At 43.2% G+C, this 27,953-nt stretch overlaps 1 protein-coding gene across 2 annotated transcripts in view; it reads left to right on the top strand.

The window, feature by feature from the left end:
* Positions 1–16,846, top strand: part of DOHH (deoxyhypusine hydroxylase) — a 30,649-nt gene extending 13,803 nt beyond the window's left edge. Inside the window, exons 3-4 of one of the 2 annotated variants that reach the window (XM_075850397.1) lie at positions 15,654–15,789; positions 16,221–16,846. In XM_075850397.1, the coding sequence (XP_075706512.1) occupies positions 15,654–15,789; positions 16,221–16,540 (456 nt within the window). In that variant the 3' untranslated portion in view covers positions 16,541–16,846. Of the gene's footprint in view, positions 1–15,653; positions 15,892–16,220 lie in introns of both variants that reach the window. The other variant, XM_075850389.1, reaches the window with a different exon arrangement.
* Positions 16,847–27,953: the final 11,107 nt, after the last annotated feature.

Genomic DNA, 27,953 nt, shown 5'->3' with positions numbered 1-27,953 from the left:
TCTGAGGGGACAAAACAGTGGAAACCCCCCACAAGTGACCCCATTTGGGAAACTACACACCTCAAGGAAATTATCTAAAGGTGTAGTGAGCATTTTTGACCGCACAGGTTTTTTACAGAAATTATTGTAATTAGGCCGTGAAAATTAATATCTAAATTTTTTCAAAGAAAATGTAGGTTTAGCATTTTTTTTCTCATTTCCACAAGGACTAAAGGAGAAAAAGCACCACCAAATTTGTAAAGCAATTTCTCCCGAGTAAAACAATACCCCACATGTGGTAATAAACGGCTGTTTGGACACACGGCAGGGCTTAGAAGGCATGGAGCTCCATTTGGTTTTTGGAGTTCACATTTAGCAGGAATGGTTTGCGGAGGCCATGTCACATTTGCAAAGCCCCTGAGGGGACAAAACAATGAAAATTCCCAAAAAGTGATTCCATTTAGGAAATTACAACCCTTGAGGAATTCATCTAGGGGTGTAGTAAGTATTTAGACCCCATATAATTTATTAGAATTGCGCAGTGAAAATAAAAACAATCCTTTTTCTTCAATAAAACGTATTTTTAGCGCAACATTTTTCATTTTCTCAACAAATAAAGGAAAAAAAAAAGAACCCAACATTTGTAAAGCAATTTCTCCCGAGTACGGCAATACCCCATATGTGGTCAGGAACTGCTATTTGGGCACACAGCAGGGCTCAGAATGGAAGGAGCGCCATTTGGAGTGCAGATTTTGCTGGATTGGTTTCTGGGCGCCTGTGGGCCAAAACAGTGGAAACCCCCCAGAAGTGACCCCATTTTGGAAACTACACCCCTCAATGCATTTACCTAGTGGTGTAGTGAGCATATTAACCCTGCAGGTGTTTTGTAGAAATTAGTGTGTACTCCATGTTGCAGAGTGAAAATTGAATTTTTTCCATAGATATGCCAATATGTGGTGCCCGGCTTGTGCCACCATAACAAGACAGCCCTCTAATTATTATGCGGTGTTTCCCGGTTTTAGAAACACCCTACATGTGACCCTAATCTTTTGCCTGGACATACGACAGGGCTCAGGAGTGAGAGAGTACCATGCGAAATTGAGGCCTAATTTGGCGATTTACAAAGTATTGGTTCACAATTGCAGAGGCTCTGATGTGAAATAATAAAAAGAAACCCCTGAGAAGTGACCCCATTTGGAAACTGCACCCCTCAAGGCATTTATTAAGGGGTGTAGTGAGCATTTGACCCCACAGGTCTTTTCCATAAATGAATGCGCTACGGATGATTCAAATTAAAAATGTATATTTTTCCCTAGATATGCCATTTCAGTGGCAAATATATCGTGCCCAGCTTATGCCACTGGAGAGACACACCCCAAAAATTGTTAAAAGGGTTCTCCCGGGTATGGCGATGCCATATATGTGGAAGGAAACTGCTGTTTGGGAACGCTTTAGGGTTCAGAGCAGAGGGAGCGCCATTTGGCTTTTGGAGAGCGGATATTGCTTGGTAGTAGTTTTGTTTGAGTATTGCTGGTGTTTCTGTTTATAATGTGGGGGTACATGTAAGCTGGGCAGAGTACATCAGGGGCATAGTACATCAGGGGCATAGTCAGATGGTATAATAATGGGGTAAAAAAACAATAAAATTATCCATAGATGTGTGTTACGATGTGAAGCAATCCTTTCTGCACAGGCCGGAGTCGCACTGATATATGGCGTCCTTTCTTATCCCCCTTTTGGTCCACACTCCGCACCTTTGCAGTTTGGGGAATTTTGCTGGGAAAGTGTTGTCCTGGTATAATACGGGCACCGGCGCTTCCAGCGAACATGTTTGGGCCCTCCCTTTCCTGGTTCCCTAATTTTTGGTCCTTGATAAATCGCCTCTTCAAACGACTGCGTATTTTTTATTTCCTGACTTATTGGAGCCATAACTAATTTTATTTTTTCATAGACGTAGTTGTATAAGGGCTTTTTTTTGCGGGACGAGCTGTAGTTCTTATTGGTACCATTTTGGGGTACATGCGACTTTTTGGTCACCTTTTACCTTATTTTTTGGGAGGCCAGGTAAACAAAAAACCGCAATTCTGGCATAGTTTTGTTTCGGTTTTTTATACAGCGTTCACCAAGCGTTATAAGTTACATGTTAACTTTATTCTGCGGCTCAGTACGATTCCGGCGATACCTATTTTATAGGACTTTTTTATGTTTTGCAACTTTTTGCACAATAAAACTACTTTTGTAAAAATAATGTCTTTATTCTGTCGCCAAGTTGTGAGAACCATAACGTTTTAATTTTTTTGTCGACGCAGCTGTATGATGGCTTGTTTTTTGCGAGACGAGCTATAGTTTTTATAGGTACCATTTTTGGAATGCGTGCGACTTTTTGATCATTTTTTATTCCAATATTTATAGGTCAAAATGACCAAAAAACAAACTCTGGTATAGTTTTTTACGTTTTTTTTTATGCGGTTCACCGCGTGCAATAAATAATATAATATTTTGATACCTCAGGTCGTTACGGTCGTGGCGATACCAAATACGTATGGTTTATTTATTTTTTTCAATAATAAAAGGACTTGATAAAAAAGCAATCCCCCTTTTACTCTTATTTTATTACTTGCAACTTTTATTGTTTTCAGTTTTCTTTTTTTGACACTTTTTTGACACTTTTTTTTGACACTTTTTTCCGTAATGGCAGAGCAGGAGGCCATTGTGTCTCCTGTTGCCATAGTAGCAGTCACCAGTCCTGATTGCCTGTCAGGGCTGGTGATCTGCTAGTAACCACTATGATGCAGCAATCGCTTTCGATTGCTGCATCGATGGGGTTAATGGCAGGGATCGGAGCTAGCTCCGGTTCCTGCCGTTACAGGTGGATGTCAGCTGTAACATACAGCTGACTTCCACCGCTGATGACGCCGGATCTGTTCCTGACCCGGCGCCATCTTGCCGGCGACTACGGAAGGCCATCAGGCTCCGCCACCGGGCGGATCTTGACCGGTTTCCGTGCTAGGCAGACCGGGAGGCCAGCATTAGGCCTCCGGTTGCCATTGCAGCCACCGGAACCCCGGCAATTTCATTGCTGGGGTTCCGATGAGCTGCAAACACCTTAAGTGCAGCGATAACGTTTGAGTGCTGCACTTAAGGGGTTAATGGCGGGGATCGAAGCTAATTTCGGTCCCCGCCGTTACAGTCGGATGTCAGCTGTAAGATACAGCTGAGATCCGACGATGATGGCACCGGCTCAGCTTCTGAGCCGGTGCCAAACATTTGGCGTATGGGTACGTCAAAATGCGGGAAGTCAATGCTTTCCATGACGTACCCATACGGCAAATGTCGGGAAGGGGTTAAGGGATTTAGTGAGTATTTTCACCCCACGTGTCTTTTCCATAAATGATTGCGCTGCAGATGGTGCAAAGTACAAATTGCAGTTTTTCCCTAGATATGACATTTCAGTGGCAAATATGTCATGCCCAGCTTGTGCCACTGGAGACACACACCCCCTAAAATTGTTAAAAGGATTCGCCCTGGTTTGGCAATGCCATATATGTGGAAGTAAACTCAGGGCACACAGTAGGGCTCAGTAAGGAGGCAGCGCTATTTGGATTTTGAAGCGCGGATTTTGCTTGATAATAGTAGAGTATTACTGGTATTTTAGTTTATAATGTGGGGCACATGTAAGCTGGACTGAGAACATCAGGCTATAACCAGGTGGTATAATAATGGGGTAAACAAAAAAAACACAATAAAATAATCCATAGATGTGTGTTATGCTGTGAAGCAATCCTTTCTGCACAGGCCGGTGTCGCACTGATAAATGTCCTTTCTTATCCCCCTTTTGGTCCACACTCTGCACCTTTGCAGTTTGGGGAATTTTGCTGCGAAGTGTTGTCCTGGTATAATACAGGCACCCTCACTTCCAGCAGATCTATTTGGGCCCTAATTTTTAGGGCCTTGATAAATCGCCTCTTGAGAAGAAATGTTCCCCTCGGGCCTGCACAAAGTCATATTTTTCTTTCCTGACTTATGGGACCCTTAACTTATTTTATTTTTCATAGACGTAGTGGTATGAGGGCTGTTTTTTGTTTTTTTTTATATAGGACGAGCTGTCGTTTATTGGTACCATTTTGGGGTACATGCGACTTTTTGATTACTTTTTATGCTATTTTTTGGGAGATAAGGTCACCAAAAACACAGCAATTCTGGCATAGTTTTAAAAATTAAAAATTTTATAGTGTTCACCATGTGTTTATAAATTAGATGTTAACTTTATTTTGCGGGTCAGTACGATTCCGGCGATACCAAATTTATAGCATTTTTTTATGGTTTACAACTTTTTGCACTAAAATTACTTTTGTAAAAAGAATGGTTTTTTTCTGTCGCCATGTTCTGAGAACCATAACTTTTTTAAAAAAAATTGTCGACGGAGCTGTATGAGGGCTTGTTTTTTGCGAGACGAGCTATAGTTTTTTTTATAGGTGTCATTTTTGGATACATGCAGCTTTTTGATCACTGTTTTTTTTTTCATTCCAATTGACCAAAAAAACGTAATTCTGGCATTGTTTTGTAGGGGTTTGTTTTTTTACGGCGTTCACCACGCGGGATAAATAACATAATATTTTTATAGTGTAGGCCGTTACGGATGCGTCGATACCAAATATATACGGTTTATTTTGGGGTTTTTTCAATAATAAAGGACTTGATAAGGGAAAAGGGCAATTGTGTTTTATTTTAGAACTTGAAACTTTTATTTTATTTTTCTACAACTTTTTTTTTTTTTTTTTTGTAGACCCACTAGGGGACTTGAAGGTCCAACTGTTTGATTGCTGTTGTAATACATTTCAATACCTATGTAGTGCAATATATTAGAACTGTCAGTCGTTCACTGACCGCAAGCCGATTAGGCTGTGCCCTTGGCTGGGGCCTAATCGACTTCCGTAATCGGCAGAGCAGGAGGCCATTGTTAGGCCTCCTGTTGCCATAGTAGCAGTCGGCAACCCTGCGATCGCATTGCAGGGCTACCGATTAGCTACAAACCAATAAGACGCAGCGATCGCATCAGATCGCAGCATCTAAAGGGTTATTGGCGTTACAGCAGGGTGTCAGCAGTAACATACAGCTGACAACTACCGCTGATGACGCTGGCTTAGCTCCTGAGCCGGCGTTATCTTGGCGTCTGCTACGGAAGCCTATTTCGTAGCTGATGGATCGGAAGGCCGGTATTAGGCCTCCAGTTGCTGTTGTAGTCATTGGCAGCTCGGCAAAAAAACCCTGGGCTAAAAACCCTTCAGATGCTGCGCTCTCTATTGAGCGCAGCATCTGAGGGGTTAATCGGTTGGTTCGGAGACTAGCTCCGTTTCTAACCCGGCGGTGATGGTGCGGGTTCAGTGCGGGCTTATGAGCTATCACCGCAACGTAACCGTACTGCGGTTTGCGGGAGCCCCTGCCCGACAGTGCCTATATATACGGTGGATGTCGGGAAGGGGTTAACTGCACCGCTAGAGAACTTTACACTTTTTTTTTTTTTTTAATCTGAAAAAAAAACATTTATTTAGAAGATCTGCACTAAATGTCTGGTTGGTTATGGTCCAACCCATCGGACCCCCACCAACACAATCGTGGGAGAAGATTGTTATTGGTCTACTAATAACTCCCCAGCAGGTGCCTATCATGTTTACACTTGAACACATCTGCGATTAGTTAAAAGTAAAAATTAGCGATGAGTCCTCTAGTAGTCTAAAAACAACAAAAATGTTACTTCCATGAGGTTTTGGGAAAAAATAATTCCATTAAAACGGTTTACATTGAATAAAAACGAACAATATATCTACTTATTTGGTATTGGCTAAGCATTTCCCCTGTGGCGGCATATGGACAGGGGTTGTTCTCATTAGACTACTTCTTTAACGTAAAAATTGACTGGGTTAAAGGGTTATTCCGGGTCACAACAAATTATCACCTATCCACTGGATAGGTAATAGCTGTTAGATTGGTGGGGCCTGAATGCTGGAACCCCGACTGATCACCAGAACGGGATCCCATGTTTCCCGTTCCCAGCTAGTCGCAAGCTTGCTGCCAGGAGGCGTTGAATGGAGTTCAGGTCGGGCATGTTCCCTGCCGTTCCACTTAACATCTATGTCGCTGAAGAAAACTGCCGAGCTTATAAGACGCTCGGTTGGTTAATATCCATTCATTTAAGACTAGGTTCACAAATATCCTACTTGATGCAGAGTCCGCACTAACGTTCTGCAACAAGGTGGAGAACAGTGCAATCCTATCTGATGCAAATTTTTGTTGAGTATTTCAACCATTGCAATGTGAGTATGCAACAAGATCTGCTGGGTTTCAGCAAATTAATGTTATTTTTGTCTAATTAAAAGTTGGACACTTGTTTTCCTATATACTTCTTGTATTCATTCCTCATAGTTTTTAAGATCTCTGCTTATTGTTATTCAGCAGGAACATTCATTGTTTACTTCCAGTGGATAAAATTGTGTCCATGGTCATGTGATGCACACAGGTGCATGGCTCGTTAGTTATACTATAGAGTTCTGTCTTCTAATGATTCCAGTACCTGTATGTCCATCACATGACCATGGAAGGAATCTGGTAGTAAACCATAAATGTTCCTACTAAAAACAACGAGCAGCGATCTTGAAAACCGTGAGGAAATACAGTAAGTATGTTGGAAAATTATAATTATTTTTTATATTAAAATGTATACAATTTGTTCAACCCAGACAACCCCTTTAAAGAGAATGTCACCAGGTTTATACTGCCCTAAAGTGACAGTAGAATAGCATAAAAAGTAGTGATGAACCCCCTGAGTACAAAGGTTTGTCACCTATTTGTTTTCTTGCAGTAGTTTTCATAAAACCACTGTTCATCAGCTGCAGGGCGATCCGGGCCAGGAATCGTCTCAATGATGTAAATGCTCTCTAGAGTCCTCAATATTTATCCCACCCACTTCTTATTGACTGCTTTCCTCTATGCACAGTATAGGGAGCAATTTACCATTAACACCAAAAAAGTGCCTCAATAGAATAATTTGGTCAAACACCAAAGTCATAGTTTAAACACATATGCAGAAAATCAGTGTTAAATGACCCGAACATTTTCAAAATAAAATAGTTTTTATTGAGACATGATAAAAATACAAAACACAGTTAATAGCATTAAAAATGGATTAAAATATAAGTCCTCACAGTAAAGAAAATACTGAGTGGGCTACTGGCCATAACATCTATACCATACAGAAGTACATTGTAAATAAACAGCCATGGTGAGTCGCATATCAAAAATAAACTGTAAAGGATCTGCCAGGCACTACGTCTGTGGAGACTCCCAGGGTTAATCAGTCGACACCTGAGGCCAGACCTCTTAGACTGACACCGGCTCCCACCAATCAGGGTGGCAGGCTCAGGAGTGGGAGAGCCTATCGCGGCCTGGTCAGTCAGAGTTAGCTCCGCCCCCTGTCCATTTATACCTGCAGTTTTCTCTTCCTCATTGCTTGTTATTCTTTTGGATTCCTGGCCCCACTGCTGCTTGCTCCAGCCTGCTTCTGCCGTGCTTCTGCCTTGCTGCAGTTCTCCTTGACTTGCTTTGCTTTGCTTTGCCCCTGGCTTGCTTCTGTCTCCGTGCCCGCTCGGGTTACTCACTTCGTCCTGGTCCTGACTGTTCGTTCGCCGCTCCGTTTCCTCGTGGCGTTCCGTGGCTGCTGCCCCTTCCCTTGCGTGTTCCCTGTTTGTTTTCCTGTGCACTTAGACAGCGTAGGGACCGCCGCCCAGTTGTACCTCGTCGCCTAGGGCGGGTCGTTGCAAGTAGGCAGGGACAGGGCGGTGGGTAGATTAGGGCTCACTTTCCCTTCACCTCCTTCCTGCCATCACAAAACAACTGTGAAATAGACCATCAGAATCGATAGACAGAAGTGGCAAGGTAGCCAAAAAATAATAGAATAGAAGTTGACAGACCATGCAGATATACAATGGGGTAAAGAGTAGCGATGTGCCAGGAGCCCACTTACACCCAACGCGTTTCGCCACCAGGCTTAGTCAGGGAAAAAAAAAACAGTTTCATTCGCGACACATTCCCTTTAACCCCTTTAGGACACAGCCTGTTTTGGCCTTGTGGACACAGATGATTTTTTCAAATCTGACATGTCACTTTATGTGGTAATAACTCCGGAATGCTTTTACCTATCCAAGCGATTCTGAGATTGTTTTCTCGTGACATATTGTACTTTATGTTCGTGAAAAAATTTGGTCGATAAATTCAATATTTATTTGTGAAAAACTTCAAATTTTAGCATTTTTCTAAATTTTTATGTATTTGCTTGTAAAACAGATAGTAATACCACACAAAATAGTTACTAGTTAACATCCCCCATATGTCTACTTTGTTTATATCATTTTTTTTCACGTACTTTTATTTTTCTAGGACGTTACGAGACTTAGAACTTTAGCAGCAATTTCTCATATTTTCAATAAAATTTCAATAGGCCATTTTTTCACGGGCCAGTTCAGTTCTGAAGTGGCTTTGAGGGCCTTATATATTAGAAGGTCCCCATAAATCACCCCATTTTGAAAATTGCACCCCTCAAGGTATTCAAAACCACATTCAGAAAGTGTTTTAACACTTTAGGCTTTTCACAGGAATTAAGGCAAAGTAGAGGTGAAATTTACAAATTTCATTTTTTTTTTGCCGAAATTCATTTGTAATAAAAAAAATAATTTGTAACAGAAGGTTTTACCAGGGAAACGCAACTCAATATTTATTGCCCAGATTCTGCAGATTTTAGAAATATCCAACATGTGGCCCTAGTGTCCTAATGGACTGAAACACAGGCCGCAGAAGCAAAGGAGCACCTAGTGGATTTTGGGGCCTCCTTTTTTTAGGAATATATTTTAGGCACCATGTCAGGTTTGTAGAGGTCTTGTGGTACCTAAACAGTCGAAACCCCCAAAAAGTGACCCCATTTTGGAAACTACACCCCTCAAGGCATTTTTCTAGGGGTATAGTTAGCATTTTGACCCCACAGTTTTTTTGCAGAATTTAGTGGAATTAGTCTGTGGAGATGAAAATCACCTATTTTTCTGTGGAAACATAGAATTTTTTCATTTTTACAAGGAATAAAGAAGAAAAAGCCGCCCAACATTTGTAAAGCAATTTCTCCCGATTACGGCAATACCCCATATGTGGTCGTAAACTGATGTTTGGACCAACAGCAGGGCTCGGGAGGGAAGGAGCGCCTTTTGGATTTTGGAGCGCAGATTTTGCTGGATTGGTTTTCAGTGCCATGTCGGGTTTGCAACGCCCCGGAGGGCCCAAACAGTGGAAACCCCCCAAAAGTGACCCTATTTTGGAATCTACGCCCCTCAAGGAATTTTTCTAGGGGTATAGTGAGCATTTTGGCTCCTCAGGATCTTTTTTAGAGCTAAGGTGACCAAAAAACAGCGATTTTGGCGCTTTAAATTCTTTATTTATTACAGCGTTCACCGTGCGCAATAAATTACATTTAAATTTATTCTGCCGGTCGGTACGATTACGCCGATACCATTGTGTATAGTTTTTTTTAAGTTTTGCAGCGTTTGCACAATAAAATTAAGTTTCTATAAAATAATTTATTTTCTGAGACGCTATTCTGAGCCGTAACTTTTATTTTTTCGTCAAAAAAGCTGTGGGAGGTCTTGTTTTTTGCGGGACGGGTTGTAGTTTTTATTGGTACCATTTTGGGGTAAATACGACTTTTTGATCACTTTTTATTCTATATTGTTTGCGCCGTTCAGCGTGCGGAAAAATGAACATTATAGTTTCATAGTTTGGGTCGTTACACGGTGATACCAAATATGTGTACTTTTTTTTAACGTTTTCATTTTTTCCCTATAATAAATGACTTATAGGAAAACAAAACCTTTTATCTTTACACTTTTATAAAACATTTTTATTAACTTTTTTTTACTTTTTACACTTTATCTTTTTGACCTGCAGCTTTGATCGCTGCTAGAATACATTACACTACCTAGGTAGTGTAACGTATTCCAACTGTCAGTGTGACGTCACAGTCACTCTGACAGTTGGTCTACGAGGATCAGCAAAGGCTGATCCTCATAGGCTTCCATACATGGCAGACCCAGAGGCCGTTGCCTGGCCTCCGGATGCCATTACAAGCATCAGCAGCCCCCACAATTGCATGGGGGCTGCTGATGTGGTACAAACCCTGTACATGCGGAGATCGCAATCGAGCCCCGCATGTAATGGGTTAATTGCCGAAATCAGCGACGATGAGCCGCTGATCGGCAACACTGGAGTGTCAGCTGTCGGGGACAGCTGATCTCCAAGTTCCCGATGCACACCTTGTCGCCGACAGTGTGCATCGGGATGACACAGTGACTTCCTGTCACTCTGACAGGAAGCCTATCAGGACCAGCCGAAGGTTGGTCCTGATGGGCTTCCGTCCATGGCAGACCCAGAAGCCATTGTTTGGCTTCCGTTTGCCGTACTAACTATCGGCAGACCCCGCGATTTCGGACCGGGGTCTGCCGATATGCTAGAAACCCCTAAAATTCGGCGATTGCAACCGATCGCCGAATTTAAGGGGTTAATTCGTCGAAATCAGCGGCAAAGGACCGCTGGCCGGCAAGAGGGGAGTGTCAGCTGTCGGCGACAGCTGACCTCCCTGTTCCCGGTGCACACTGTCGCCGACAGTGTGCACCGGGAAAAACTCAGTAACTGTACGTCCTCGTGCGGGAAGTAACCTCCCGCAACGACGGACAGTTACGTCCTCGTGCGGATAGGGGTTAAAGACTATAGTGAATTATTGGAAAGGCTACATACATCATTTTTGTTTTGTGGTGTTTTTATGGCTTTTTAGGTTCGATGCCGTATTTTTCAAAACACCGCATACTCTGGGTATGGTGTTTTTCTCAGCCTTTTTTTTTTTTTTTTTTCTTTTAATAGGACTTGAAAGACGGCAGAAAAAAAATGTATGTACTAAGACACTAAATAAAAAATACCATCTAAAATCCTTAAACATTTCTTACATTTAAAAAACGCTAGCTTCTGAATTGTAACTAATGGCTATTTTCATATTTTATAACTAAATACCTGCAATATAGTGTAGTGACATGTTAGAAGTTTGTATTGGTGGGGGTCCGAGCGCGGAGACCCCCACCAATTGCTAGTACGAAGCAGCTGAAGCGTTCGTGTGAGCACTCAGCTGCTTCGTGTCTGTTTGGCTTTTTCCGGAAATAAATGTATTGGGGTACGGGCTCATAGACTTTCTATTGAGAAGAACAGAAACGAAGCAGCTGAGTGCTCACACGAACGCTTCAGCTGCTTCGTTCTAGCGATTGGTGGGGTGCTCGGACCCCCACCAATACAAACTTCTGACATGTCACAAGTTTGTCGAACATTTAGCTACACTTTAACTTTTGAGCAACTCCTCTTATCCTCTGTTTTAGGCCGGATTCAGATGAAAGTGTGCGTTTTGCACACGCAAAAACCGCGGCATTTTGCGTGAACAAAGGGCACTTGACAGCTCCGTGTGTCCTGTTCATATGGATGCGCGGCTGCGTGCTTTTCGCGCAGCCGCCAATTTTATGACACTCCGTTTGGATGTTTGTAAACAGAAAAGCACGTGGTGCTTTTCTGTTTACATTCATTCTTTTACTGTTGTTGCGCGAATAACACGCGTCCCACGGAAGTGCTTCCGTGGGGTGCGTGTGATTTTCACGCACCCATTGACTTCAATGGGTGCGTGATGCGCGGAAAACGCCTAAATATAGAACATGTCGTGAGTTTTACGCAGCAGACTCACGCTGCGCAAAACTCACGGACTGTCTGCACTGCTCCATAGACTTGTATTGGTCCGCGCGAGCCGCGTGAAAACCACGCGGGCTGCATGGACGCAAATCACGGTCGTCTGAATCCGGCCTTAAATGAAGGGTAATCACAGCAGTAATTAGCTACCGTGATCATGTGAGGTTGGCGCCATTACCGGCAGTGGGAGGGGGGGGGGTGTAATCCTGGACAACCCCTTCCCGACATTTGTCGTAAGTATACATCATGGAAAGCTAGTGCTTCCCGCAATATGTTGTATGCTTATGACAAATGGATGGCACGGGTGCAGAAGCTGGCGTCCTGAAGTTGACACCCTGCTGTAAAATCGGGGACCGAAGCTAGCTCCAATCCCCGCCATTAACCACTTAGATGCAGCGGTCAAAATCAACCGCTGCATCTAAGGGGTTTGTAGCCAATCGTGGGGGTGCCGATGACTGCAATGGCAACCGGAGGCCTAACACTAGCCCCCCGGTCTGCTGAGCACAAAAGCCTCCTAGAAGCCTCCCAGAGGCGGGGCCTAAGATGCCTCTGGTGGCGACAAGAAGATGGCTCTCGTCATCAGCAGCGGGTTTCATCTGTATGTTACAGCTGACACCCTTCTGTAATAGCATGGACCGAAGATGGTTCAGATTCCCGCCAATAACCCCTTAGATGCAGCGGTCAAAAGCGACCACTGCTCTAAGGGGTTTGAAGGACCTTAAAATCCCCTAGTGGGACTAGAGAAAAAGCGGGAAATGTAAAAAAAAAAAAAAAAGAATTCGTTTCAAGTAATAAAATAAAACAATCGTCCTTCTCTTATCAAAATGAAAAAAAAAATATATACATAATTGGTATCGCTGCGTCTGTAACGGCCTGAACTATAAAAATATTATGTTATTTATCCCGCGCGGTGAACGGCATAAAAAAATTCCTAAAAAACAATTCCAGAATTTCTGTTTTATGGTCACCTTGCTTTCCAAAAATTGGAATAAAAAAAGTGATCAAAATGTCGTGTGTATCCAAAATTGGTACCAATAAAAACTATATGAATTTATGGTTCTCAGAACATGGCAAAAGAAAAAAACATTTTTTTTTTTATTTACAAAAGTTATTTTATCGTGCAAAAACTTGTAAAACATAAAAAAATATATATAAATGTGGTTTTGCCGGAATTGTACGGACTCGCAAAATAAAGTTAACATGTCATTTATAACGCACGGTGAAGCTGTGTGTGTGTATATGTGTGTATATATATATATATATTTATATATATATATATTTAAAAAAAACGTACAGAACCTTTCACCTCCCCATACATGCGCAACATGTATTGGGGATGGCTGAACAAACCCTGGGGTACTTTTTTTTCTACCTCCCTACGTTATTTAGATATCAGTACCGTTATATTTGGCGCCCGATATTTAAATAACCCCTTGAACAGTCAACAGTGTTACTATGGCTGTGGCACTGTCCAATCCGATATGGACAGTGCCACAGCAAGAGCGAGCAGAGAAAGTGCACGCTCTCTCTCTTCAGCTTTGAAGATCAGTCTTTTCACCTGAACTGGCAAGGGGGCGTGACACTGCTATGGACAGTGTAAGAGCTGTGGAGAGGAGAGCGCGCTCTCATCTCCAGCTCTTGTATTGTCTGCCGAACTGGCAAGGGGGCGTGTCACTGCTACGGACAGTGTAAGAGCTGTGGAGAGGAGAGCGCGCTCTCATCTCTTGTGAGAGATCAGTCTTGTATTGTCTGCTGAACTGGCAAGGGGGTGTGTCTCTGATACGGACAGTGTAAGCGCTCCCCAGCTCTTACACTGTCCGTATCAGAGACACACCCCCTTGCCAGTTCGTCAGACAAAGTACAAGACTGATCTCTCACAAGAGCTGAAGAGATGAGAGCGCGCTCTCCTCTCCAGCTCTTACACTGTCCGTAGCATCCTTATTGAATGAGATTAAAACAACAAATAAATGAATTAAAAGCAGAGAGATGATTACCACAGTACAGGTGGACACCAAACAGTGATATGCAAGAGATGGCGCTGTATCAAAAAAAAAAGGGGCAGGGCTGTACAATGAATAACACAATGCACACTAAAATGTGCATATATAAAGCCACAAAGGGCCAAGAGAGCCTGCTCCCCTAATGTAGCATGAAACCATACATGGAAATATGATCACAGCAACCAAGCAAGCACAAAAACAATCAATATGTATTGTAGATAAACATGGTATGGTTCAATGATGGGTATAATAGTGTATATACCGTATGTTCTCTCTGCACAATGCACTGGAACAACTTACCCATGTCAGGGACAACACTCTCTGGCATCACACCCTGACGCACGTTTCGGCCGGAAGCCTTCGTCTGGGGGTGGTGTCAGAAAGTGAAAATGAGCCATTTGAACCTACATAAACCCTATTTGTGATACAGCGCCATCTCTTGCATATCACTGTTTGGTGTACATCTGTACTGTGGTAATCCTCTCTATGCTTTTAATTCATTTGTTTGTTTTAATCTCATTCAATAATAAATTTATACCTTTTTAATTGATTTCTGGTGTGTCAGACTCCGATCTTTAGGTTGTTTGTTTAAATTATGGGAGTGACCTACCTTGGGAAAGCAAAAAATGCAAAGAGCAATAAGGAAAGCCCAGGGGGCGGGAGCCAACGTTTAAGGTGTCACTTCCCCTGACAACTCTGATGAAACATCAACTGAGTTTGTAGAGACCCTAAAAATGGCTATTGAAGGTCAGGGTAATTAAGCACTAAGCCCTATGCTGGTTGCTATTCTAAAGTCGGTACAAAAAATAGGTGAATTGTCAAACTAACTATGCAGATGGCGAATGTCACTCTAGAGGTCTCCCTGATGAGGGAAGATTTAGGGAAAATTAGAAACCGGTTGACAACAGCGGAGGATGGAGGGGGCTTAGTAGAGGATAACATTGTACTCTGAACAAAAAAGTTGCAGAACTCAAAATTGTTAATAAAAAACATGTCCGATAAACTAACAGATGTTGAAGATAGATCAAGGTGGGCCAAAACCAGATGTGTGGGCTTCCCGGAGGGAGATGAAGGTCAAGATTGTGCACTATTTATCTCCGCTCGGCTTAAAGAAAAGCTTGCCCAGGAACAGAGTATATTGTTATATCCTGTGGAAAGGACTCTGAGTACCAATGCGGCAAAACCCCCCAGGCTCAGCCCCTCGCTCAATTCTGGTGACATTTTTATAATCTCAAGGTAGAGATAAAGTTTTGAGAACTGCGAGAAAAATGCAGGAGTTGCAATTTAATGGATCGAAAATATTTGTATATTCTGATTACTCACTTCAGACCAGCAAAAAAGATTATGTATTTTATGAAAGTTAAAAAACACATGAGAAATGCCAATATTTATTTTTCGTTATTCTTCCCAGCCAGGAAAAATAAAAGTATGTTCAAAAAACAATGGCAGACAAATGTTAACTAGTAACTATTTTGTTTGGTATAGCGGCCTGTCTTACAAGCAGATATATTTACATTTTTAAAAATGCAAATGTTTAAATTTTTTTACAAATTTTGGTGTTTTTCACAAGCGCTGAATGTATCGACCAAATTTACCTCTGACATATAGTACAATATGTGAGAATTGTTTGGATAGGTAAAAGCATTTCAAAGTTATTACCAAAATAAAGTGACACGTCCGATTTTAAAACAAATGCGGCTCTGTCGGGAAGGTCAAAAGTGGCTGCAGAAGGAAGGGGTTAAGCTAGCACCAGGGAGTAGAACACTGAATAACATGTTATGTTGGGGCCTGTAGATGCATTTAACGTCCGGATGCAACAACAAATTTAAGTTTAGATGTTCATTTTCCTTTTATCTGCAGGTTGCAGAAACATGTCAACTTGCCATTCACAGGATAGAATGGCTTCAGAGGAATCCAGATACCCAGGATGATAACCCTTTCTTGTCAGTGGACCCTGCTCCTCCTGCTGAGGACAGAGATATAGCAGCTCTGCGAGGTATCTTGTTAAACGATAATTTGCCGCTATTTGAACGGTATCGCGCCATGTTTGCGCTCCGCAATATTGGAGGAGAGGAGGCAGTTCTGGCATTGACAGATGGTAAGCCGTCAAGATAAAACTGCGTTCTTATATGCAAAGAAGGAAATGGGATTTGAGTATTTATATTGGTGAAAGTCCATGCCTGTTCTTTGTTTTTTTGTGATTTTTTATTTTTTTGTATGCCCTAGATGTGGTTAATTACACAAAGCTGGTGGGCGTTGGGTTTCCGACCACCTTGACTTCATTTGCTTATGGGATTCTACATAGGACTCCATTCTCCTCACACACAAAAAGAGAATATGCTTTTTTTAGTTGGCTGTGAAGTTTGTCATAGGCTTTGTGTATATTTTTGATTAAATGTAAGTGTATGCCTTTATACTTTATTTCAGGTTTACAGTGTGGTGGCTCTCTTTTCCGTCATGAAATTGGATATGTCTTGGGTCAGATGCAGCATGAAGCGGCAGTTCCAGGGCTTGCAGCAGCATTGGATCGCTTAGAAGAGAGTCCAATGGTCCGCCATGAGTGTGCTGAAGCTTTAGGATCCATTGCGCAAGAAGACTGTTTGATAGCACTTAAAACACATGTGGGGGACCTAGAACAGGTGGTTAGAGAAAGCTGTGAGGTGGCTTTGGATATGTACAAATATGAAAACAGCGGAGACTTCCAGTATGCAAATGGTCTTAGCCAAATCCAGGAGCTGGCCTCCTAATTTTGGATTCTGAATATTTATATTGAGAACTACTTCTTTACTAGCCTTGCACTATGGAATATTGCCCGGATTACAGTTTCCAATGTAGGATTAGGTGATAAAATGAATTAAATAATGTATTTAATCTTTGGGGACACTCGTTTTGCAGCTTTACGAATATCTATGTGCATAGTGACAAAGCAATGTTATGTAGTAGGCATAGCGAAGTAAATGAGGGACACTACCTTATTTTTGGTTTATCTATTTTTCCAGATCAATTTTTCAAAAATCTATGTTCTTCAATAAAGCTAATAGTGTTATACATTTGTTATGGATTGGTTTTCATACAAGTATTCAGATACACTGCATGTTCTGCTGAAAGCCACTGATACTCGTAAGGCCTTATTCAGACGAGCACGTTCGTTTTGCATCCGCCAAAAACAGACCGTATTTCCGTTCCGTGTGGCATCAGTTTTTCACGTCCAAGTTTCTACTCTGCGAGCACTTCCTGAATTTCCGTTATTTTATTCTTCTCTGTGTTGTGCTGTATTTTTTTTTCACGCATCCATAGATTTCAATAGGCGACGTGGTCCGCAAAAACGGACCAAAATATGACCTGCAGTGAGTTTCACGTAAAGGTCACACACTGTGTGGAAAAAAAAACGCAAGTGAGAATATCCTCATTAATTTGCATGGGTCAGTGTGCTGTCATTTATTTCAATGGACCGCACATTGAAGTAAAATATGGTTGTCTGAATTAGGCCTAAAGTGGGTTCACATACAGCGTTTTTAGGAAAAATGACACATTTTTTGTGGCAGAAAACTGCAACCAGCTTGAAGTCAATGGGGAAATATAAAACTACAAACATGCATTTTTTATTTTATGGTCAAAATCACAGCAAGGCTGGCTTTGGCGTCTTTTCAAGCATTTAGTTTAATTTTTCTCCTATAGACCTCCATCATTTTATGGGTTTTGTTTTTTTGCCTCTTTAACCCCTTCCCGCTGCAGCCTGTTTTGACCTTCCCGACAGAGCCTCATTTTTCAAATCTGACGTGTGAATTTGTGGTAATAACTCCGGAATGCTTTTACTTATCCAAACTATTCTGAGATTTTCTCGTAACACATTGAACTTTGTTGGTGTTAAAATTTGGTTGATACATTCAGTATTTAATTTTGAGAAACACCAAAATGTAGCGAAAAAATTAGCATTTTTATCACTTTAAATGCATTTGCTTGTTAGACATTTATACCACACAATAGTTACTAGTTTACATTTCCCATATGTCTACTTTAGATTGGCATTGTCTTTTCAACATCCTTTTATTTTTCTAGGACGGTACAAGGCTTATAACTCCTGCAAAAATGTCTCACATTTTCAAGATTTTTTTTTCAGGGACCAGTACAGATCTCAAGCTTTACAAACCCCCATAAATCACCCCATTTTAAAAACTGCACCCCTTTTAAAGTATTCAAAACAGCATATAGAACGTTTATTAACCCTTTGGGTGTTTCACAGGCATTAACGCAACGTAGAGGTGAAATTTACAAAAAAAATAAAAAAACATTTTGCAGAAATTCATTTTTAATCCATTTTTCTTTTCTGTAAGGGTATGTTAAGACGCACTGTTTGCAGTCGTAATTCTGGCGTTTTATGCCTCGAATTCCGCCAGAAAAAACTGCTCCATTGCCTCGAATTACGCCAGAAAAAATTGCTCCATTACACTTACAGACATCTGCCCATTGCTTTCAATGGGTTTTACGATGTTCTGTTCCCACGAGGTGTAATTTTACGCGTCACTGTCAAAAGACGGCGCGTAAAAGGACGCCTGCGTCAAAGAAGTGCATGTCACTTCCTGGGACGTTTTTGGAACTGTTTTTCATTGACTCCATTGAAAAACCGCTCCAATAACGTCCGTAAAATAAGCCTTGAAAAACCCGAGTTGTTAACAGCTCCTGATTTTCAGACGGTTTTTTTTCAGGCGAAAACAGCTCCGTAATTTCAGACGTATTTTGCTACTGCGTGAGAACATATCCTAACGCAGAAGGTTTTACAAAAGAAATACAACTAAAAATCTATTACCCAGATTCTGCAGTTTTTAGAAATATCCCACGCGACCCTTGTGTGCTAATGGACTGAAACACAGGCCTTAGAACAAGGCACCACCTAGTGGTTTTTGGGGCCTTCTTTTTATTAATATTTTAGGCACCATGTCCGGTTTGAAGAGGTCTTGTGGTACCAAAACAAAGGAAATGCCCCCAAAAAATGCCCCATTTTGGAAACTACACCTCACAAGGAGTTTATCTAGGTGTGTAGTGAGCATTTTGACCCCAAAGGTGTTTCATAGATTTTATTAGAATTGGGCTAAAAAAAAAAATACTTAAGAGTTTTTTTTATTTCCACAAGGACTAAAAAGGAGAAAAAGCACTCTTGGATGTGTAAAACTATTTCTCCAGAGTACAGCAATACCTCATATGCAGTCATAAACTGCTGTTTGGACAGACGGCAGGGCTCAGAAGGTAAGGAGTGCCATTTGACTATTGGAGCTGACTTATGAAGCTGACATTTAGCTGGAATGGTTTGCGGAGGTCATGTTGCATCGCCAAAGCCCCTGAGGGGCCAAAATACTGGAAACTCTGCACAAGTGACCCCATTTGGGGAAATACACCCCACAAAGAAATTATCTAGGGGTGTATTGAGGATTTTGACCCACAGGTTTTTTCACAAATTATTGGGATTGGGCAATGATAAAAAAAAAAATTCCAATATGCTACGCTGCTTCCGTAACTGCCATTCACTACTATGGGACTTATGGAAATAGTGTAACTGAGCGAGTTACGCTGCTTTCGGAACTCCCGACCATACAACCGGGAAGGGGCCGGGAGGCAGCGATAGCAGAAAAAGACAACCGGAATTAGGGGTGCAGTTCTAGAGATAGGTGCTGGTCTCAGTGGTGGAACCCGCATCTATCTAACGTTTATGACCTATATGTGGATATGTCATAAACGTCGCTCATGGGAAACCCCCTTTAACTATACTTTGGGGGAAAAAAAAGCTCCTGCCGTTTACGCTAAATTCAGGCTGTCACGTATACCTAACATTGGTATCTGTTAAACATATACATCATGAACTTGGGTCCTGAGAGTTCATGACGACCCTGTTAAACGACCCATGTTAATCATAGTCTGAGTGATGGATACCACTATTTGGCATCTATTTAACGGATCTGTCATCCATAGACTCTAATGGTATTAGTTTAACATATGTCATGAAAGGCTATCAAAAAGCCCACCCAATGGCTCCCATGTTAGAAATAGTATGCCGTGCGGTATATGTTATTTTCGCAAGATCCGTCCGTTGAGATGGAAAACCATGATCTACTGCTGGGTATTTCCATCTCAGACATTTATAGCATACCCAAAGGATATGCCTTAAATGTCAAATAGATATGGGTCCCTCTTCTGGAAGAGAGATCTCCGAGATGAGAATATCCCTTTAATACAAGGGTATGTTGCAGACCATTACCAAAGTGATACTCTGCAGGGTAAACATCCCCATGGTCACGCTGCTGTATATTTTCTGAATAACTACACTTAGCAACGGCCACCTTCTTACGCGATTATATTAGAAGTTTGCTTTGCTCAAGTAAGCACTTTCCCCTACTTTATTAGGGACAATCTTTCTAGAAACAAGTGAGCCAGGACATGGCCTGGTATCCCCAGTACCATCAACTGATTGACTTTAGGGTATTTAGCTATGTAGGCCTCATTAATTTTGCTTATGGGGATAAGGGCTCCTTATTGGATAATATTCAATATACTTATAAATAATATAAAGAGTCATTTCTTTCCTCTTTTAGAGTTACATAATATTTATTTGTGTTTATTACAGGTTCACATTTCAATATCCATTACATCACTTTTCCTGACATTCCTCTGTGGTTCATTATTTAGTTTGGTTCATAGGGTCATTAAGTTCTGTCTAATTATAAATTAGAAATCTGCACACAAAATTTCACTTGAGTGATGAAGTTTTACTGTGTATAGGCAGTCCACACTGGTGTGACGTTTCGGTCTGACGTTTTAGGGTATGTTCACACGCGTAACAAAAAAACGTCTGAAAATACGGAGCTGTTTTCAAGGGAAAACAGCTCCTCGTTTTCAGATGTTTTTTGAGCAACTCACGTTTTTCGCTGCATTTTTCGCGGCGTTTTCTACAGCAGTTTTTGGAGCTGTTTTCAATAGTCTATGAAAAACGGCTCCAAAAACGTTCCAAGAAGTGTCCTGCACTTCTTTTGACGAGCCGTCATTTTACGCGCCGTATTTTGTCAGCGACGCGTAAAATTAAGGGTATGTTCACACGGCCTATTTACGGACGTAATTCGGGCGTTTTTGCCCCGAATTACGTCTGAAAATAGCGCCTCAATAGCGCTGACAAACATCTGCCCATTGAAAGCAATGGGCAGACGTTTGTCTGTTCACACGAGGCGTATATTTACGCGCCGCTGTCAAATGACGGCGCGTAAATAGACGCCCGCGTAGAAGAAGTGACCTGTCACTTCTTTGGCCGTATTTGGAGCCGCTATTCATTGACTCCAATGAATAGCAGCGCTAATTACGGCCGTAATTAACGCGGCGTTCAAGCGCCTGCACATGCCGGTACGGCTGAATTTACGGGGATGTTTTCAGGCTGAAACATCCCCGTAATTTCAGCCGTTACGGACCCCCGCCGTGTGAACATACCCTAAGGCTCGTGGGAACAGAACATCGTAATTCCAATTGAAAGCAATGGGCAGATGTTGTAGGCGTATTTAGGGGCGTTTTTCAGGTGTAATTCGAGGCGTAAAACGCCCGAATTACGTCTGAAAACAATGCGTGTGAACATACCTTTATTTGTTCTTGCTGCTAATGGTTTTGCATGGGTAATTAGCTTGGGGTGTGGCTATATAATCACATACTTGCCAACTGTCCCGAATTTGCCGGGACTGTCCTGAATTTACAGAGACAGTCCCGGCAAATTACTGTCCTGGGACTTGTCCCAGCAACTGCTACATTCAATTGTATCTGCGTCCTCAGGATGAAAATACAATTGAATACTATGGCAGAGCAGGAAACTATCCACTTCCTGCTCTGCCATTCACTCCTGGAGCGACATTCCCGGCCAATGCGTTGCCGACACCTTATATAGACAGTGAAGTCGAGGCTCTATGAGCGGAATTCCTGGCCAGGGCGTCAGCAACGCTTTGGCCGGGGATTCTGGCACTCCAGGAGTAGCCCATGACATCACTGTCCCTATGAGGTCAGGGGCCCAACCTGCAGCGGACTCACCTGCCAGAGCATTGTCGACGCCTGGCCGGAAATTCCACTCAGAGGGAGCCACTGACTATGTCACTGTCCATATATGGACAGTGAAGTCAGGGGCTCCTCCTGGCGCGCTGGAATCCCCGGCCAATGCGTGGCACTATCTACAGAGGCCTTCTGATGTCATCCAGACTTGTGTGACCGCCACTACAGCATGTGATTGGCTGCAGCGGTGACATGGGATGAAATGTCATTCCAGGAGGCCGGACAGGAGGAAAATGCAGGGAGTTCTAGGTAAGTATGAAGTGATTTTTTTATTTCATTAAAATTGTATTTTGCGAGCGCCGAGCATTCTCATTCTTCAGCGCTAGTCACTGCCCAGGGTGCTGAAATTGTTACCGCCGATCAGTGCAGCCCATTAACTCTTTCAGCACCCTGTACAGTGACTAGTGCTGAACAACCCTGCTCTTTCAGCACCCTGGACAGTACCATGCTCAAAAACACGGAAATCACACGGCCGCTAAAACGGGCACACAGATCCGTCAAAAACGGCCTAACACGTGTTACTAATCGTTTTTTGTGTGTTTTCTTACAAGTTCGGTAGTTGGACTACGTCGGATTCGAGGACTACTTCGATGACGGCTTTTTTTTATTATCAATAAAATGGATTTCAATAAAATATTTTTTCTATGTCTTTGTATTTTTTTTAAAACTATATTACTACCGCCTTATTGACAGCATCCATTGCTAAGGCGGGGCTTAGTGTTAGCCGCTGCAGAGGCTAACACTAACCCCCATTATTACCCCAGTACCCACCGCCACCAGGGGTGCTGGGAAGAGCCGTGTACGATCCAGTACCTGACCAGCTGTAGTGATGGTCGGCCACCGGGGCGGCTGCAGGCTAGTATAATCAGGCAGGGACAGGCCAGAAACAGGCCTTTCCCACCCTGGTGATGCTAGGCTGCTGCTGCTTTATTGTATCTGGCTAGTTATGAAAAATGGGGGGGACCCCACATCATTTAAAAAAAATAAAAAACCATTGGAAAGAACGATGTGTGGTCCCCCCCAATTTTCATAACCAGCCAGGTACAACACAGCAGCAGCCTAGCATTACCAGGGTGGGGAAGGGCCACTGTTTTGGGCCTTCCCCGGCCTAATACTATTAGCCTGCGGCCGCCCCGGTGCCTGACCGTCACTACAGATGGTTGGGTACTGGTTCATACACGGCTCTTCCCAGTACCCCTGGTGGCGGTGGGTATCGGCGTAATAATGGGGGTTAGTGATAGCCTCTGCACTTGCTAACGCTAAGCCCCGCCTTAGTAATGGAGGTTGTCAATCAGCCAGCGGCCATTACTAAGGTGATAATAATAAAGTTTAAAAAAATACAAGCACATAGAAAAAATATTTTATTGAAATAAAAAAACACAACCCCCATTAACCATTTTATTGAGAATAAAAAAACGCTGTCATTGAAGTATATGTAGAAATATCCGGCACACAAACAAATGTGGTTCAATTTTTCGATTTTATTAAATTTGATGCCATGGGCAATGTGCGTGCAACGTTTCGGTTCAACGACCTTCGTCAGGCACTAGATCCCACTTGGCGTATGATTCTTTAGTTATATCGCGCTGCAGTCAGTATGGCGGCTTGCCGCTTCGTTTTGGCTCTCATTGAAGTAGTCCTCGAAACCGAAGTAGTCCAACAACCGAACTTGTAGAAAAACACAAACACACAAAAATAATTAGTAACACATAAAGAAGCAAAATTATTATTCTTACCTTTCCTGGGTCCAACTCTGGAGCCGCAATGTCAGCGAGCTGGGCCCTATATCTAATCCAATCATGCGTGATACTGTCTGCTGAGCTACTGTATCTAATCCCATCATGTGTGATACTGTCTGCTGAGCTGTGTATCTAATCCCATCATGTGTGAAACTGTCTGCTGGGCCTTATACATAATCCTATCATGTGTGTTACTGTCTGCTGAGCCAATGTATCTAATCCTATCCATAGTTGATAGGGTCGTAGTGCTATAGATATGCTGTCTCCTATACACACACAATTTTTTTTTGGGCGGACAAATATGTATTGGGGCTATTTCCCCTGACATTTTAAGCCCTTAGTGACGCCCCTGGCTGCTAGTGCTGCATTGTTGGGTCACTTAGGAGACCCAGCGATACAGCTGAAAGCTGCAGACTGTCGGCCATGAGAAGTTTGCGGGGGGAACGATCCAATAAGAACTTTTGCATCGGGGCCCATGAACCTTTAGCTACACCCCTGCTTGGGAGTGTGCATTGGTTTCAAGTGTGCAGTGTCCTAAGTGTGACTTCCCGCTTTGGCCACTTTTGGCCTTCCTTACAGAGCCTCATTATTCAAATCTGACATGCTTTACTTTATATGGTAATAACTTCGGAATGCTTTTACCTATCCAAGCGATTCTGAGATTGTTTTCTTGTGACATATTGGACAATGTTACTGGCAAAATTTGCTATATACATTCAGTTTTTAATTGTGAAAAAACACCAAAATTTTGCGAAAAAATTTGCATTTTTCTAAATGTAAATGTATCTGCTTGTAAGTTAGGCAGTTATACCACACAAAATAGTCACTAATTAACATCCCCCATATGTCTACTTTACATTGGCATTGTGTTTTGAACAGCCTTTTATTTTTCTAGCATGTTACAAGGCTTAGGGTATGTGCACACACACTAATTACGTCCGTAATTGACGGACGTATTTCGGCCGCAAGTCCCGGACCGAACACAGTGCAGGGAGCCGGGCTCCTAGCATCATAGTTATGTACGACGCTAGGAGTCCCTGCCTCTCTGCAGGACAACTGACCCGTACTGTAATCATGTTTTCAGTATGGGACAGTAGTTCCACGGAGAGGCAGGGACTCCTAGCATCGTACATAAGTATGATGCTAGGAGCCCGGCTCCCTGCACTGTGTTCGGTCCACTACTTGCGGCCGAAATACGTCCATCAATTACGGACGTAATTAGTGTGTGTGCACATACCCTTAGAACTTTAGCAGCAATTTCTCACATTTTCAAGAACATTTCAAAAGCCTATTTTTTTTAGGGAACAGTTCAGATCTGAAGTGGCTTTGAGGGCCTTATATATTAGGAACCCCCACAAATCACCCCATTTATATATTGGAAACCCCCAATAACCCCCGTGGCCTAGCGATGAATGTGAGAGGACGCGTGTGACCGGAGCTCCTGCTGTATTTATCCTGTAAGCTATATATATCCCGCAGAATTCGGGGAAAACATTTTCCCCTGTGACTTACCTAAGTGTGGAGGTGGAGGTGCACGAGTGCCCGGCCATAATGACGCGCTCGAGGAAGCAAAAATCGCCGCCAGCGATTCCCGGGTCCCGCTCTCAAGATGGCGCCGGCGAGACGGAGGGCCGCACTAGAGGCCTCAGGCAGGAAGCAGCAGAGAAGCTGGAGAGGTTCGCCCGCACGCTGAGAGCAGGGGGTGCGGCTGCACCGCAGAGAACGTCGGCTGGAGATCAGACAGCTGGAGGCTCCTCTTATGGATCCAGGTACTCTCCTTTGGCAGGGGACATGAGAAGTGAGGAGGAGGAGGAGGAGGAGATATGCGGTGCCATGCGGGATCAGCCAGGTGCTGGAGGGAAAAGTGGAGCAAGGAAGGGGGAACCCTCATTAAAGGACATTTTTGCTGCAGTGAAGCAGAATTCCATGGTCCTTACTGCCTTATCATGCCAGATGGGTGGATTGAAGGAGGACATTTTGTTGCTCAGGAATGATTTGCAAAAAGTAGCGGAACGCACCACTGCTGTGGAGGAGGGGAGAGTATCAGAAATGGAGGATGCTATTCCTAACATAAGGCAGGATGTACAAGCACACTCTCAGGCTGTGGCTGCATTGTTAGCAAAGACAGATGATATGGAGAACCGGCTGAGATGGAACAACGTTCGCCTCGTGGGGGTTCCGGAAAGAGTGCAGGGCACGAATCCGGATGATTTCTTTGAAAAATGGCTGATAGACACATTTGGCAGAGAAGAATTGACCCCTCTATTCGCAGGAGAGAGCGCACAGAGTGCCGACCAGACCCGGTCCTCCGGGGAGACCGCCGAGACCCGTTCTCATAAAGATTCTACACTACAAAGATAGAGATAAGATCCTGAGGAAAGCTAGAGAATGTCAAGATATCTCCTTCAATGGGGTGAAAGTGTCCTTCTTTCCTGATTTTTCTATGGAAGTGCAACGGAAAAGATCGCAGTTTACGGATATAAAGAGACGCCTAAGGGCGTTACAAGTGCAATATTCTATGATGTATCCTGCCCATCTGAGAGTGGTGGCCCTGGGCACGACTTCCTTTTTCGAGACACCGAGAGAAGCAGTTAGATGGTTGGACAGCCATGAAAGTCAACTGAGACCGGAGGATGCAGAAAGACGGCGCTGATCTGGAACGGATAAAACTACGGATACAGGGTAGGATGTATTGGGATATGTTGAGGGATGATGGGATCACTTAATTGTCTGTCCTGGAATGTTCGGGGCTTGCGTGACTCCAGAAAACGGCAGGCGGTATTTGAGCTCATCAAGCAGCAGGAGGCATATGACTAGGGATTCGGTTTCCATAATGCATAGGCCTTGGATAGGTCATAGTTTTCATTCCTACCACACTACTTATTCAAGGGGGGGTGAGTCTTCTCATACACAGGGCTGTACCATTTATATGTCATGACTCCTTTCAGGATGGGGAGGGGCGGTATGTTGGGGTACACTGTACTCTCTATCATTGGGAATGTGTGTTGGTGGTGCTGTATGTTCCCCCCTCCCTTTTCAAGTGGGTGTATTAAGAAAGTAGTGGAAGAACTGGCTAGATTCCCAGAGGTGCCTTTACTTTTGATGGTGGATTTTAATGCGGTAACGAATGCTGATATGGATAAATTTGGCATGATAGGGGGAGGGATAACTGCGTTTGGTCATCTTATTGCTGAAATGGGTTGGCAGGATATATGGAGGGATAAGCATCCAAGTAGGTTTCAGTACTCTAATGCGTCTTCCACGTATCAGTCTCTCTCCAGGATTGACTTAGTCTTGTGCTCGCCTGCAGCGGTGCCCTTTGTAGCTCAGATAGAGTACCTACAGAGAGCTTTATCGGATCATTCTCCTTTGTTAATGAAGGTAGTGACGGAGGGGAGGACAGGGAGGGGGCAAGAGATACTGTGGGACGCGATGAAGGCGTGGCTGAGAGGGGTGTTCATCCAGCACATTTCGGCAGTAAAAACCAGGTCTAGACAGTTAGGGGAAGCGCTGTTGGAAAGGGAGACAGAACGGTTACATATTGCGGATAATACACCAGACACTTTGAAGCATTGGGTAGAGGCACAGAGGTTGTTAAAGCAGCACCAGTTGGAAAGGGCGGATAACAAAAGGATGTTTTTAAAACGCCAATATTATGAGGAGGAGGAGACCACAGGACGCTTGTTGGCAAGAATGGCGCAGGCTCAGAGTGAGAATAATTATATACATACTATTAGGGGGGAGGGGGGTAAGCCGGAGACCAATACAGGACGGATATTAAAAGTCTTTCAGCAGTTTTACTCTAATTTATAATTTATAAGTTGGAGGAGTATATAGGGGAAATTGGCCTTCCCAGGTTGGGAGGGGAGGAGAGAATGACATTGGTGGAGCCTATCTCTCTGGAGGAGCTCCAGGCAGCCATAGGGATACTCGCCAGTGAAAAGGCTCCAGGGCCGGATGGAGGTTTTTAAGGAATATGGGGAGGAACTCACACCTCAGTTACTGGCTACTCTTCTGGAAAGCTTTGATAGGGGGCGGCTCCCGGAATCAATGTATGAAGCTACTATAGTGGTTCTGCCTAAGGAGGGTAAGGATCCTCAGCTGCCGGGCTCCTATAGACCAGTATCCCTATTGACGGCGGATATTAAAATTATAGCGAAGGTCTTGGCGCTTCGACTTTCTAGAGTAGTGGCTGGGGTGGTACATGGAGACCAGGCCGGCTTTATGCCATCTAAATCGACAACGGTGAATCTGAGACGGCTGTTCTTGAATTTGCAGGTGCTTCCGGATAATCATAGGGGGAGAGCCATTCTTTCCTTAGATGCTGCTAAAGCATTCGATTGCGTGGAGT

The sequence above is a fragment of the Rhinoderma darwinii genome, chromosome 1 (assembly GCF_050947455.1).
Source record: "Rhinoderma darwinii isolate aRhiDar2 chromosome 1, aRhiDar2.hap1, whole genome shotgun sequence".
NCBI lineage: Eukaryota > Metazoa > Chordata > Amphibia > Anura > Rhinodermatidae > Rhinoderma > Rhinoderma darwinii.
The sequence above is the reverse complement of the archived record's forward strand: the minus strand, read 5'-3'. Positions and strand labels throughout refer to the sequence as shown.